The sequence below is a fragment of the Zalophus californianus genome, chromosome 10 (genome assembly GCF_009762305.2).
Source record: "Zalophus californianus isolate mZalCal1 chromosome 10, mZalCal1.pri.v2, whole genome shotgun sequence".
Classification (NCBI taxonomy): Eukaryota; Metazoa; Chordata; class Mammalia; order Carnivora; family Otariidae; genus Zalophus; species Zalophus californianus.
Genome location: NC_045604.1, coordinates 68,621,632 through 68,636,402, shown reverse-complemented (window position 1 = coordinate 68,636,402; position 14,771 = coordinate 68,621,632). Strand labels below are relative to the sequence as shown.

Sequence of the window (14,771 nt, the reverse complement as noted above, 5' to 3'; positions counted from 1 at the left end):
CATTTTCTTAAAATCATTATCTGTATCAGGGCCATACGATGAGATAAGTTCCAAGAGAACACTAAACTAAGTACTGGAAAACCCATTTCCCAAGTCATTAGGGGTAAACAGGTCATTACGATTTCATTTTAAAGTATTAACGTAGGGGCGCCTGGGGGGCTCCAACCGTGAAGCGTCTGCCATCAGCTCAGGTCATGATCCCGGGGTCCTGGGACCTGCTTCTCCCTCTGCCTCTCCCCTCCCCCGCCTGTGCTCTCTCGCTTTCTAATAAATAAATAAAATCTTATGGCTCAGTTGGTTAAGCAACTGCCTTCGGCTCGGGTCATGATCCTGGAGTCCCGGGATCAAGTCCCGCATCGGGCTCCCTGCTCAGCGGGGAGTCTGCTTCTCCCTCTGACCCTCTCCCCTCTCATGCTCTCTATCTCATTCTCTCAAATAAATAAATAAATAAAATCTTTTTTAAAAAAGTATTAATGTAAACAGGAAGCTGCCAATATGTGATTCCAACATAAAATTACTCTTTGGGCTACTCTGTCGAACGGGCCACTGTGTCAGTACTGTGGCCACGAGGCCCATGTGGCTATTTAGATATAATTAACACTAAATTGTTTTAAAACATCAGTTCCTCATCCCACTGGCCACACTTCAAGTGCTGGTGGCCACCGTACTGGACAGGACAGACACCACGCATGTCTATCACAGCCAGGCACGCCTGTAACACATGGTATCTACTGGACAGACAGGGAAGTTCAAGTCCTCTGGCCTTCCATGTGGCAATGCACAATACCATGTGGTTTTGTGTGTAGCTTTGTTTTGTTTTTAATTTACCATTTCAATAGCAGATACAAACAGGAATTTTTATAAAGCTCCATCTAAAAAGAGTAATGAATGCTTTTAGAGATAGCTAAACTCATAAAGATATTTCTGAATATATGCTTTGCTTAAATATAATGCTTCGCAAAATAAAAGTAATGAAAAAGATATCTGATATAATTTTGATTACTTGAGAAATTTTGTTTTTAATAATTACCTCCCTTTATCTGATAATCAAATACAGTGAGGATGGCTCAACTAAAAAACTATACTCTAAACCTACAAACAACACTTCCTTCAATGAGGAAAATACGGTGTCAAGTAGGAGAGGTTAATCAGTTTCTTCTTACCAAGTTGTAGAAATATCAGAGAATCAGAGATGCTTTGGTGGGTATCTGAAAATGGGTGTTAATTATCACAACCACTATGCCGCACCCTATCATTACCTCCACCCTGATACTCAGCTGTTTGCCTACTTATTTTTAGCTAGCCTACTAAAATGCACCTTCCCCTTCTGGTTTTGGGTCCAATTATCACTTCATGTTCCACATGAAAATCACTTGATTCTCTACCATTTGGTGAGAAAATATACAAACACCATTTATTTGCACATTTTTCATATAGTGCTGTCTAAACAGCAAGCTGTTATCTTTAGAATGCCTTGAAAAGCAAATCAAGGAATGTACTTAGTGCCAGAGAACTACACACTTAAAAATGGTTAAAAGGGCAATTTCTGTTATGGACATTTAACCACCACAACAAAAAAAGCACATCAAGACAACTGTCTACATCCGTTTTTTCATAGGAAGCACACTGCTTTTCCCAATCAATTGGTTAGGATTTTTCAAAGTAATAAAATATGACACCTCACTCGACATTAAAATTAAAACCCAAGTATATTAAAAGCCAAAGATGAGAAATATTTTTAAGAAAACGGGTTTATCCTCAAGTACCCAAGACACAACAGGATAAAGACACAGGATAGCACTAAATAAAAACCTGCCTCCCGTTTGTATGGCCCCCAGGACTAAGAAGCTGTGTTTCACCAGGATTGCAAATCCCAGACAAGCTGGGCACTGGACTGTTTTGGAACGAGCAACCCTAATCCTCAGACCACACCCTAAGGGCTATGCAGTATCAGCATCCCCATTTTACAGACGCTGAACCTGCGACAAATCACTTTTTAAAAGGAGGTGGTTCTGGTCACAAAGGTCGTAGCTGACAAGTAGTGAGGTCCTGGCTGCCCGCAGCTCTATCACTGGGGGACTTGCCGCCCCCCACGCTGGGAGTCTGTGCTGAGGGTGATCAGAACCATACCGTAACTCACTTAGTCTCCAGAGCAACATAACCTTTCATAGATTCTGATTATCTGGTATATAGCGGGGAGAAGGAAACTCTCCTTGGTTTTAAGAAAGCCCAAAGCATATTTTGACATGAAACTATTCTTAAGAAATCACATTGCAACAACCAGTACTTACCTTGCTCCTGTTTTTAGGAAAATTCAGAGACAATCTGCAAAAGTCATTTCAAGAGAAACATTTTAAAAAAGGGGGGGGAGAAAGAAACGTAAATCCAAGAGATAAAAATTTTAATAGCAAACTCCTTCACCTTCTTCCATGGTCCATATTTTAATACCGGGCATTCCCATCACAAACCTGACTTTGTAACCAGGTATTAAACTAAAACGAAGATGCATAACACTCAACCTGAATTGTGTCAGGACAAAATATCCCAAACCATCCAAACTCCATGATCCATCCCAATAAACCAAGTCGGCCCAGACTGTGAACGTTTAGGACACCCTCCCACGACGGGGGGGGGGGGGGGGGGGGGGGGGGGCGGCACAAAACTTTCTACTCCGCACCTGTAACTGCACGTGAACAAAATCTGTCCTCACTCCATTCCACAGATGGGGCAATGGGGTAAAAGTCGCCTGCTTCTTTGTTTCAACACATGAAGCCACAAGAAAACAGCGAGGGCCGCAAAGTGACCCCTGGTCCCGGGGAGAAGCGCGAGCACAACTTCGGGGTGGGGGACGGGGGACGCGTGCACGAGCCTCCAGTCCAGCTCTCCCAGCGCGGGCGCTGAAGGAAAGCGCCACTTCACTCCTGCGTCAGCCTTGGGGGGCCTGGGCTGGGGGCCTCCAGGAGGCAGGGGCTCGGAGGGTTGGGGGGGCCGGAGGCTCTGGGCCTGGGACTGGGGGGCCGGGTTCCGAAGATTCAAGGGGCTGGGGACCAGGAAGTCCAGGGGGCTGGTGGGGGGAGGCTCAGGGGCCGGAGGCTCGGGGAGCCAGGGGGTTCAGGGGAACTAGGGAGGGTGCCGGAGGATTGGGGGCGGGGACTCGGAGGGTGGGGGTGGACGGGGGGGATTTGGGGGGTCGAGGAGCGGCGGGGGCTGAGGAGGGGCCGGGGGATTCATGGGGCCGGGGACTCGGAGGGTGGGGGTGGCCGGGGTGGGGGGGGCAGGGGGGCCGGGGAGCGGGATGTGGCTGGGGAGGGTTCGGAGGAATCAGTGGGCCGGGGACTCGGGGGGCGGAACCGGGGGTTCGTGGGGGGGATGGAGGGCTCAGTAGGATTGGGGGGATTCGTGGGGGGCCGCGGACCGAACGCGCCGCGGGCACTCCGGTATCCCGCGACCTGACACTCGGGCTGCCATCGCACACCGAGAGCGAAACCCAACCAAAACTAAAGCAAGGGCAAGTGTGATGCCTGTTTCACTCCAACCAAAAGTTTTTAAAAAGACAAAGCAACCCAGACTCCGGGTCCCTGTTCTCGACGCTCGAGAACAGCCCCAAGCGAGGACCCAGGCGGAGACCGGAGGAAAGTTTCGGCGGCTGCCCGCCCGCAGCTCACCGCGGGCCGGGGGCCGAGGGTGGGGGGCCGGGGCGTCGGGGGGCCGAGGGTGGGGGCTGGGCTGGGGACCGCGGCCTGGGGACCCGGAACCGGGCCGCGCCGCCCGGACCCCGGCTCGGCCCCCGCGCCCGCCCGCGCCCCGCGCACTTCCGCGCCCGCCCGCGCGCTTACCGGCATCATCTTGGACCCGAACCGCATGGAAGCCGCGGCCCGAGCCGAGCGAGGCGCCCGGGTCTCGGGAGCGGGAGCGGCGGCGCAGGGCGAGGTTCCCGGAAGGCGGCAGACCTGTTGCGAGGCGGCCGCGGCGTGGGCGGTCCGCCGAGCCCTCCCCGCGGACGGGGGCGCCACCGAGCCCCGGGCCCACCCCCCACGGCCCCGACGCTGCTTTGTCTCCGCGGCGCCCGCGACGGCCAGCGAGCCCTCTGCGCTCCGCCCCCCGCGCGCGGCGGTGGGGGCGGGGCGGACCGGGAGCGCGCCTGCGCGGGCGGGGCCGGGAGCGCGCGGCGGTGGGGAGGGGCGGACCGGGAGCGCGCCTGCGCGGGCGGGGCCGGGAGCGCGCCTGCGCCAGCGGGGCGACCACTGGGACGCGGATTCGCGGCCGGCGCCTTCACCCGGCTGCGGGTTGCCCAGGTTCCACTGTGAGACTCTGGTCTGACTCGCCTTCGCTAAATAAAGGAATACACTTAAAAATGACTTCGCGTGGGGGGGGGGCGCTCGGGTGGGAACAGCCTCCGTGGGGGGGCGCTCCGGGGAAGAGCTGGGTGGCGGGTAGCCCCCGAGGTGCGGGCTCTCCAGTGGGGGGCCCTCTAGGGGTGCCTCCTCCGCAGCGAGGCTGAGAAGGGAGCGAGGCGAGGAGAGCGCCTGCCTTACCCAGCTCCAGGACAGGCAGCGCGTCCTGGGTCCCGCACCCCTTTCCCAGATATTCGCCAAACCCCATGTCGCGCACCCCGGCTTCATACCTGGAAAGAGTGAAGTGCGGCGAATTCCATAAGGATGTAAACTTCTCCAAAACTGCGGTGTGAAGTCTGGGTACAATGGGAAGGCTGTCCCGAGCTAAGCAAAGGGGCTCCGTCCCTGCGTTGGTTATGTACTTGGCGGCCCGCGCGTGTGCTGAGTGCCACCATACACTGATGCACAGAACAAACCTCGGATGGGTGGTCAAACCAATAGCGACGGGTATCAATAACCAATGATTACACAAATTACGGTCATAAGGACAAAACTGAAGGAGATCGGGGGAGGGTCCTGCAGGTACAACTCTAAAGAGGGTGGTCCAGGCGGGCTTCGGGGACCCAGGACCCAGACCTGAGGCTGGCGAGCTAGTGGAGCACCCGCGCAGGAGGGAAGGCTTCCAGGAGGAGGCAACGGCCAGCGCGAAGGCCTCCAGGAAGCCTGCCTGCTTGCGGCAGGCCGGTGGGGAGGCAGGACAGATGCAGAGACCGCAGGGGGACGGCAGAGTGACACCCCCCCGACTCGTGGGCCCATGGGAGGGCATGGGCCTCCCTCCCTGCGAAGTGGAGAGCCCTGGGAAGGTTGGCAGCAGAGGATCTGATTCCTGTTTCCTGGGATCACTCTGGCTGCCGTGCAGAACCCGCCGGACCTTAGCAGAGAACCTGCAGGAAGCTCTTGCAGTCCTCCAGGCCAAACACGGAAGTGGCGTGGGCAGTGGCCCGGCCGGGGTGAGGGTGCTCAGGTTTGGGATGTGTTTTGAAGGCCGACCCCACAGAATTCCCTGACAGGTTAGTACGGATATGAGAGAAGGAAGTCGGGGGTAAGTCCAAGATGTTTGTCCTGGAGGACGAAGCTGCCACCAGCTGGGGCAGAAGACGGCGAGCGGGGCATCCCATCCTGCAAGGATCCTTGTTGGCAACCCACAGCTCATAAAGGGACCATTTAGCACTATAAAAACCTGACCTCATTTTACACTGGTTTTCATTCTTTTCTTGCACACAACGAAATCGCAGCAACCACCTAAGATATCATGATCTACATTCACCTAGAAAAAGAATTCTGGGCATCGGTTGCAAAACTTCCGGTTCTCAACAGAAAACACGTCTCTTTACCACCCGGAAGCTGGTCGCAGGCTACGGCACCTTCTATTTAGCCTGCAGATTTGCTCCGTGCTCTCCCGCATTCCCCTCCAGAGAGTAGTAACCCAAAAGGGACATGGGGCAGAGGCTTCTGTGGAAAGCCTCCTTACGTCCACCCCTGTTTTCCCTTTGCCTTGGACACCTTTCCCCCTTACCCTACTTCTACTCGTGGGTCAAGTGCTCGCCTCAGTGGAAGACACTTGCACTGGAAGTCACGTTGGAATGAATACCTCATCCATATCTCGTAGCCATTTACGGATGTGCACGAATGTATGAATATACATATACATGCTTATAATGTGCTTTGAGAGAGAGTGAGTGAGCACAAGCCAGGGGAGGGGCAGAGGGAGAGACAGAGAATGTCCAGCAGACTCCCTGCTGATCACAGAGCCCGACTCGGGGCTCGATCCTACGACCCTGAGATCAGGACCCAAGCTGAAACCGAGAGTCGGACGCTCAACAGAGTGAGCCACACAGGCGCCCCATTTGATTGATTGATTGATTGATCGATCATGATACTTACACCATATGATATAGGAAAAAAAACACATCTTTCTCCCTAACTAGACTAAATGACAAAAACTCTTATGCGTTTATTCACGTATTTGTCTATGTTCAGCCCTAACATTGTGTGTAGGGCAAAGAATGGATGGTAGTTAATAATAATTGTAAGTGGGCGCCTGGGTGGCTCAGTTGGTTAGGCGACTGCCTTCGGCTCAGGTCATGATCCCGGAGCCCTGGGATCGAGTCCCACATCGGGCTCCCGGCTCGACGGGGAGCCTGCTTCTCCCTCTGACCCTCTCCCCTCTCATGCTGTTTCTCTCTCTCTCTCTCTCTCAAATAAATAAATAAATAAACTGTTTAAAAAATAATAATAATAATCGTAAGTTTACCCTTCTCTCTTGTCTCTGAAGGTTTGGTAAGGTCTCGTCTCTGCCTCCTGCCGTAGCCTGGGGGGGTGTCTCCCTGCACATCCTTGGGGGATCACCCCGTGCGCCCTCTTGCTCTCTCCGATCCGTTCTCCACCCTTGTGGTGGACAAACCGAAGCCCAAATCTGGCCCTCCACCTGTTTTGTGTATTGCCTGTGAGCAAAAATGGTTTTGACGTTGTTTACCGGTTGGGGTGGGGGGAGGAGCCCAAGAAGGAAGCGGTAGATTTGTGACACACGAAAACCACATGAAACTCAAATCTCAGCGTCCTTGCGTAAAGTGTTGTTGGCTGTCAGCCCCACTCACTGGTTGACACTTGTCCGCCACTCTCACATGGGACCCGTGAGGCCGAAAGTGTGCCGTCTCCGGCTCTTTCCGGGAAAGGGCCTGCTCCTGCCCCAGCAAGCAGCCGGAGGGTCTTCTCAGCCGGAGCGCGAGATGTCACTCCCCAGCTCCCGAGTCTCAGTGACGGGGTGGGCGCGTGCTCGGCCGGAGGGCATGGGGCCCGGTGGTGAGCAGCACACGGACGTTTATTGTACTTCTCTGTCTTCTTGTGTCTGCCCTAAATTCTAGAAAATACTACGTTTCTAAAAAGGAAACATGGAAGTCTTCAGGGGCTGTCCATCGCTGTGGGGATGACCCGCGGTGAGCATGGCCCCCAAGGCCCAGCTCACCCCTGTTCTGCACAAGAGTGAGTGTGGGAAGGAGGAATGGAACCGTGCGTGCCTCTCTCTGTTCGTGACAAAAGACTCAAAATTGGTAAGCATGTGGGACAAACTCAGGGCCCTGGAGACAACTGTCTGTGCTGTTGGCCGTAGCTTGATGTGCTTTAAGGAACTTTAAGGAACTCGATGTGCGTAAAGATTAATAAAATCTTTAAAAAAAAAAACAGTCTAGGTGGCTGAAGCTACAGGAATTTATTTTTTCAGGGGTCTGGAGGCTGGGAAGTCTGAGATCATGGTGCCCACCAACTCTGTTCCCTGGTGAGGGCTCGCTTCCTCACACTCGAGGCCTTGTTACCTCCTGTTGGCCACTCTCTGTCCTCACCCCTGGCCTCCCCTCACTCACCCTGTCTGCCTTGCAGCGCCCTCCCTCGTCTGAAATAGCCTTGCCAAAGGCACCAGGGACCTCTATTTCACGGATGCGATAAATGCTTTCCATTGTTGTCGGAGCGATGCCCGTCCGCTCTGCCTCCCAGCGCGCTTCTCACTGGACTTCAGGACGGGGTTCCCGTGGTCCCCCCCCACCTGCCTCTTCTCCATGTCCTCGAGCCTCGTTCTTCCCCACCAGTGCTGACGCGAGGCTCAGGCCTCACCCTTTCCGGCCTTCCTCCTAGATCCACGGTCCTGTCACCTGCACACAGGGCCAAGTCCACACATCTCGGTCTGGTCCTGCTCCTCTGGCCCTAGAACCGCGCCGCCGAATGCGAAAGCCACAGGCCACGTGTAGAGGTAGGATGTGGCCATAGACCGTGGGAAGCCACAGTTGTGAATTTTTTAAAACTTGAATTCCGGTATAACTACTGTACAGTGTTGTATTCGTTTCAGTTGGATTGGACGGTGCTGGGGACCCTGTCCGGTCACGTCCAACGGCCTGCTTGCTCCTCGCAGCCGCTTCGAGGTATGGCCGATGCAGCTCGCCTAGAACCAAATGCATGGCCTTTCTCCCCAGTCCGGCCATCATCCAGTACTTTCTGTCCGCAAGGACGGCACAGGTGCTCATCCCCTCCCTCAAGCCAGAGAGCGAGGCGTCATGCTGGACTTTCTCTCCCTCCCCCTAACCTGTGCTCAGTCACCAAGCTCTGTCCTCTCTGGCTCCTAAATATGTCTTCACACTCCCCGCATCCTAGCCCCACAAGTGCCCTGTCCAAGCTCCCGTCACCCCTCAAGCTCCCACACTCGCGGATAGCCCTGCTTCAAGCCCTTCCTCGGCATGGCCTCCGCGCCCCTGAGCGCCCGTCCCTGCCCCACCGCCCTCTGAGACTCCCCCTCGCCGACTCTGCCCTCGCTCCTGCCAAGGCCCTCCCTCCGTGCCCCACATCACCTCTGCATGTTCAGCCTGGCTTGGGTCACCCGTGTCACTCAGTGCGTGTGTCTCCCCCGCAAGACTGCAAGCCACAGAGTAGGGACTTCTACTCAACCCTGCTCCCCACTGATTCTCCACTGCCTACAACGGGGCCCAGGACATGCCCCCAGGGTGAACACACGAACGAATAAGAGAGGGAATTAAACGAATGACTTGTTCATTTGCCTGTAGCGCATGTGGTTCAAGGCGGTGCGACTGTCAGCTTTCTGCTGTAACCAAATAGCACAGCCCAGCGGCGCCTGGGCGGCTCCGTCGGGTGAGCGGCTGCCTTCGGCTCGGGTCGTGATCCCGTGGTCCTGAGATCGAGTCCGCGTCGGGCTCCCTGCTCTGCAGGAAGCCGGCTTCTCCCTCTGCCCCTCCCTCACTCATGCTCACTCTCAAATAAATAAATAAAATCTTTAAAAAAAAAACAGTCTAGGTGGCTGAAACTACAGGAATTTATTTTTTCAGGGGTCTGGAGGCTGGGAAGTCTGAGATCATGGTGCCCACCAACTCTGTTCCCTGGTGAGGCCTCGCTTCCTCACACGCCGGGGCAGAACGAGAAACGAGCTCCCTGGTGTCTCTTCTTATAAAGGATTCGTACAGGATCTCAATAGGGGGCCCCAGCCTCGTAACCGCACATGAATGTAATGAGCTTCCAAAGGCCCCACCCCCAAATACCATCACATTGCAGGGTAAGGCTTCAGCGTGTGAATTTTGAGGGGACACAACGAGGTCCACAGCACCAGGTGTGTTGTCCTATCTTATGGCCACAGATTCTGCTTGTCACCCCAAAGAGCTGTCTCTTAAATGCCTACAAGAGGCATTTGACCTACACCCTCGTCAACCTACAAGAGGTTGACGAGGGTGAAAGATCTGTGGAACCCAAACCCATTGCTGATGGTTGGCCCATGGGGTCAGCATCCGTGAAGAACTATGTAATTCTAGCAGCACCTGAACACAAAGAAAATCTACAGGATGACACAGATTTCAGAAGCTTGAATCGAAGCTTCACTATGGACAAGTAAGAGAAATCTAACCCAGCGTACTGACGATAGACGCTTTCAAGTGCCAAAACGTCACGAAGGCCCCTGGCCATCATCACGAGCGGCCGTGGCCTCCGTTGTCCCCGGCACAGAGGGGTTTTGATTCCACAGCGAGGAACGTACACGCATCTCTTCCCAGTCTCTAGTAAAATATTAGGTTGGAATGAATTGCGTTCTCTTCATTAAAAAAACATTTTAAACCATTTTTAAATGGGCTTTATTCAAATTTTTTCAAGAGTGCCTGTACAAAACACACTAGTTTGTAGATAAATGGCCACGGCTCCTTGGCGGAAAGGACCAGTCCTTGAAGTTCTTGACGTTCCCCTTTGCCAGCACACACTTTACCAGCAGTTCATTATTACAGGAAGGCAAGCATGCTCAATTAGAAAGGGAAAATCTCATCAGAAGGTTTTCTGTGGCGACACTTAAACCCCACTGACGTCCAGTAACAGTTACGCGTGAGCTCACGGTAGTTATTCGTCGCCAGGAACAGATCCCACTGCACCCCTAGCATTGCCCAGCGTGAGGAGGGTGCGCCTTTTCTACAAGTCCTGGCCGAGCTCGTGTGTACCGCTCTACCTGAGGCCCAGAGAAGTTTTAAAAACGTCCACAGAGAAAGCAAACTTGGAAGGACTATAAATCTGAAGTAAGGAGGGGCGCCGGGGGGGGGCTCAGTCAGTTGAACGTCCGACTCTTGGTCTCAGCTCAGGTCTTGATCTCAGGGTCGTGCGTTCGAGACCCGCATGGGGCTCCACGTTGGGCGTGGAGCCTACTTAAAAAAGGGGGGGGTGCCTGGGTGACTCAGTTGGTGAAGCATCTGCCTTCCCGGGGTCCTGGGATCGAGCCCCACGTCAGGCCCCCTGCTCCGCGGGAGGCCTGCTTCTCCCTCTCCCTCTGCTCCTCCCCCCTGCTTGTGCTCTCGCTCTCTCGAATGAATAAATAAAATTTTCACTTTAGATTAGTGCAGCCCCAAGCTCTAGCCAGTGAAGTTTTTCCTTTCCTTTCAGTAATTTGTTCTCTGAAAGTGTTAATAAAATGATTTGGGGGAAAGTATAGATCCATTCTCAAATATACGTCACATTTACCACATCTCTTAGGATAAATATGAAATCAGGAAAAAAAAGCCACCGCCCAAGGAATGCTTATACATATTACAAAGGACCAACAAGCTCTCCCTGTCCATGTAAATATGCTTTTATTTACCAAAAAAGGAAGAAAGGGAGGAAGGGAGGGAGGAAGGAAGGAAGGAAGGAAGGGAAAATCAATTTACATACAAGTTTTCGGGTTACTCAGGCAAACACTGCTGAATGTCTGGTAGGAGCTGAGAACTGTCTGGGGCCTGACTGTGTGATACGACACTTACAGGAGTGCAGGCACTATTTTGAGCACTCTGTGTGTAGGGAATCTGCCCATTGCCACAGTGACTGTAAGCCTGGGACCTCTGCGATCCTGGTTTTGTGAAGAAGCTGAGACCCAGAGAGGTTAAGTCATTTGTCCGAAGCCTCCCAGTGGGTGAGGGGCAGAAGCTGGGATTTGAGCCCAGGGGCTCTGAGTCCAGAGTCCGCATTCTTAATCACTAGGCCATTGTCCCTTAACAGCTCTCCTGTCCTCTATCCTGAACACTTCCGCCGCGGAGGGCTGGGGGCGCATGGCGTCCGGTGTGGGCACGACAATAAATAAGAGTCAACGTCCGAGCAGCCTCCCAGAGGCAAGCGTGTCCATGAGCCCGAGTGAAATCAAATGTACAGATGCCGCCTGATCCCCCCGCCCTCGCAGGACGGGGCAGTCTGTAAAACCCTCACAGGGAGGACAGAGGACAGCCCTTGGGCTGAGTCTAAAAGATGAGCTCACCTGGCGCCTGGGGGCTCCATCCGCTAACGTGTGACCTTTGACTTTGGCTCAGGTCATGATCTCAGGGTCATGGGATCAAGCCCCGCATCAAGCTCCGTGCTCAGCAGGGAGCCTGCTTGTCCCTCCCTCCCTCTCTCTCTCTAAAATAAATAAATAAATCTTTCAACAAATAAAAAATAAAAGATGAGCTTCCCTGAAGTTGGTGTCTTTTCTATTTCATTTACTTGAGGCCTTGATCTACTGGGAGGAAATTTTATTTCCTTTAAGCAGTGTTTTACTGAGTGTTTAGTACACGCATAGCAATATGAAGCGTGCAGATAAGACCTGATCTGGGCCCCAGACAGGCTTCCCAGTCCGGGGGGGGCGGGGGGGCAGTGAAATGCAGGCAAACGTAATCATGACCCGGGCCACTGTTCACAGCACACTCACTGTATGCCACGCCCTTTACAAACATTTTCTCACATAATTTTCTTTTTTTTTAATATTTTATTTATCTATTTGAGAGAGAGAGCACGAGCAGGGGGAGGGGCAGAGAGGGAGGGAGAAGCAGGCTCCCCGCTGAGCAGGGAGCCCGATGCGGGGCTCGATCCCAGGACCCTGAGATCATGGCCCGAGCAGAAGGCAGACGCTTGACGACTGAGCCACCCAGACGCCCCTCACATAATCTTCACTAGCCCTGCAAGGAGGTACTCAAGAGTCACGCGCCCCACCGACTGAGCCAGCCAGGCGCCCGCCCCTGAACAGAGGGCATTTAAGCTGAGATCCGAATGAGGACCCATCCTCAGAAATCCTGGGTGAGCAGGCCGGGCAGCTGGACAGCAAATGCAAAGGCCCTGAGGGAAACGTGAGCATGACCAGGGTGGCTGGTGGCCGGAGCTGAGGGTCCCGCCCCAAGTCCTGTGGCCAACAAAGAGCAGAGCTGACCATCGGCCACACTCGACCCCGAAGCAAACTGCCTAAAGAACGAGTGGAACATTCCGCACGTTGTCAGCACCCAGTGTGTTTTTAAGTAAACTTGAGCAAAACTCAAAGGAGGGGAACCTTTGGAATTAAAAGTCAACACAGAGGGGAGTTGCAAGCAGAAAGGCTTCCTGAAGGCAGGGATGCAAACACAAAGCCCTGTCTTGCACGAGCAGTGCCGAACCCGGCCTCGTCCGACGCTGGGCTTTGCCTCAACCATCACGCACCCTCCACTCTTCTCTGACACCGAAACCCCCTGTGGGCTGAGGGAACACAGCTCGGATAGCTGAGATCAGAAGTGAAGATCGCCCCTGCCAGCTCCTTCCAGGAACCCGCACAGAATGCCCAGGCTGGAGGCTGCCTAGGCTGGAGGCCGCCCGGGCTGGAGGCTGCCTGCTTCGGGAGGCTCTGCAGGGGACTGCGTGGGGTCGCTGGTCCGGTGCGATGTAACTGGGGTGCACAGGGGAGGCGCTGACCGCATGCACAGGAGTTGTTATTCGATAGCAATCCTAAGGCACATGGTTGAGGCCAGCCTGTGGGCAGGCCGGCAGTCACAGACAGGGAGGGCAGAAAAACACAGTGAAACAGGGCACCAGGCACAAGCTAAGACGTGTTGTTCTGACGCCTCGCTGGTCAAATGAGCCCATTTGAATTCACGTCGGCCTGCATTTCATGGGACAGCTCTGCCCCAAAGGAAGTTCGTTTAATCCTCAAGGGCTGGGCCTCCTCTCTGGATCCGGGTCCACGATTGTCACACGGCGCAGGGAGGAGGCCGAGCTCGACATCCCGGCTGACAGCCGGCAGAAGAGAAGGTCCTTTTCCGGGGTGTGATGTGTGTGTTCTGCCTCATGGTCTGCGGGCGGCAGGCAGATGTGCACAGGACCCTGAGCACTGCAGATGCAGCTCTTCTAAAGTGACATGAACCACAAACTTCATTCTGTCATGATTTGATTAGGAAAAAACCCACTAATGCTCATATTTTAAGTTCCGTGCCAGGCCCCGAAACAACGCGGTCTATCTTCCTAAATCGTCCCAACAATCCTGTGAAGTCGATGCGGTTGTAGTCCCAGTTTCCAGACGCAGCAGTCGGGACTCAGAGACCTGAGTATCTTGCGGAAGCGAGGCGCAGAGGCAGGTGACAATCCACTGACCGGGGATTCACAGACGGCACGCTCGTACCTCAGGCAGGCGGTCATCTGAGTTTGGACAGCTGTATAAACTCGAATAAGTACCACGAAATCGAGCCACACCACGTTTACTCCAGCCTCCCACCCCTTCGCATCTGTCTTCCCCGCATCTGGCAACCACGGGCCTACTTTCTGATTCTCACGGCTTCCAGCGTGACATTGGACAGCATGACTCCGAGGTGTCATCCACGTCTGTGAACTTCTTTTGCTGAATGTGCCCGTGCGGCCGTGTCGGGGATGTGTCCTTCCTCACTGCTGAGCAGCATCCGCTGTGTGTCTACACCTTCCCCTCCCGATGGACGTTTGGGTTCTTCCCTGGCCCGGCTCTTAGGGACAAGCCTGCTATGCACGTTCGTGCAGTCAGGTCACCAACCTTCATTGGGTTGTCTGTCTTATTCCCATGGAGCTGTAAGAAGTTCTTGCATATTCTGGGGAAATGTCCTTCCAGAGACATGTCCCTTGCAAATCTTTTCTCCTAGTATGGGACTTGTCTTTTCATTTCTTAATGGGGTCTTTCAAAGAGGAGATGTTCTAATTCGATGAAGTTCAATATATCACCTTTTTCTTTCTTTGTGCTTTTTGTGTCATAAGAAATCTTGCTTAACCCGAAGTTTCAAAAATCTTTTTTCCATATTTTCTTATGGAAATTTTATAATTGTACCTTTTGTGTCTAAGTTTAAGATCTGTTTTGGGTCACCTTGTGTGCGTGTTATGAAATAAGGTCATAGTTCTTTTTTTTCTGTGTGGATACCCAGTTAATCCAGTGAAGTAGGTCATCCTTTCCCCCATGTAATTACCGCGTGCGGCCGGAAGCGCAAGAAGTGAGAGCTCATGCCTCCAGCCATAAGCAGCAGCACGTCTTGAAGCAAGAAGAGCCTGGGAGGAACGCACACTGGCCAGGGGGCAGGAGTAACAGCCGCTGTGGTGACTCTGCGGGTCCCCAGTGGGCCTCAGGGCTGTCGCTTTCGTTCGCAGCGT

General features: G+C 53.8%; 1 protein-coding gene across 3 annotated transcripts in view; it reads right to left on the bottom strand.

The window, feature by feature from the left end:
• Window positions 1-4,069, bottom strand: part of TP53BP2 (tumor protein p53 binding protein 2) — a 54,148-nt gene extending 50,079 nt beyond the window's left edge. For all 3 annotated transcript variants that reach the window (XM_027611752.2, XM_027611754.2, XM_027611755.2), the window contains exon 1: window positions 3,837-4,069. In XM_027611752.2, coding sequence (XP_027467553.2) covers window positions 3,837-3,863 — 27 coding nt within the window. In that variant the 5' untranslated portion in view covers window positions 3,864-4,069. The remainder of the gene's footprint in view (window positions 1-3,836) is intronic.
• Between the last annotated feature and the right edge of the window lie 10,702 nt (window positions 4,070-14,771).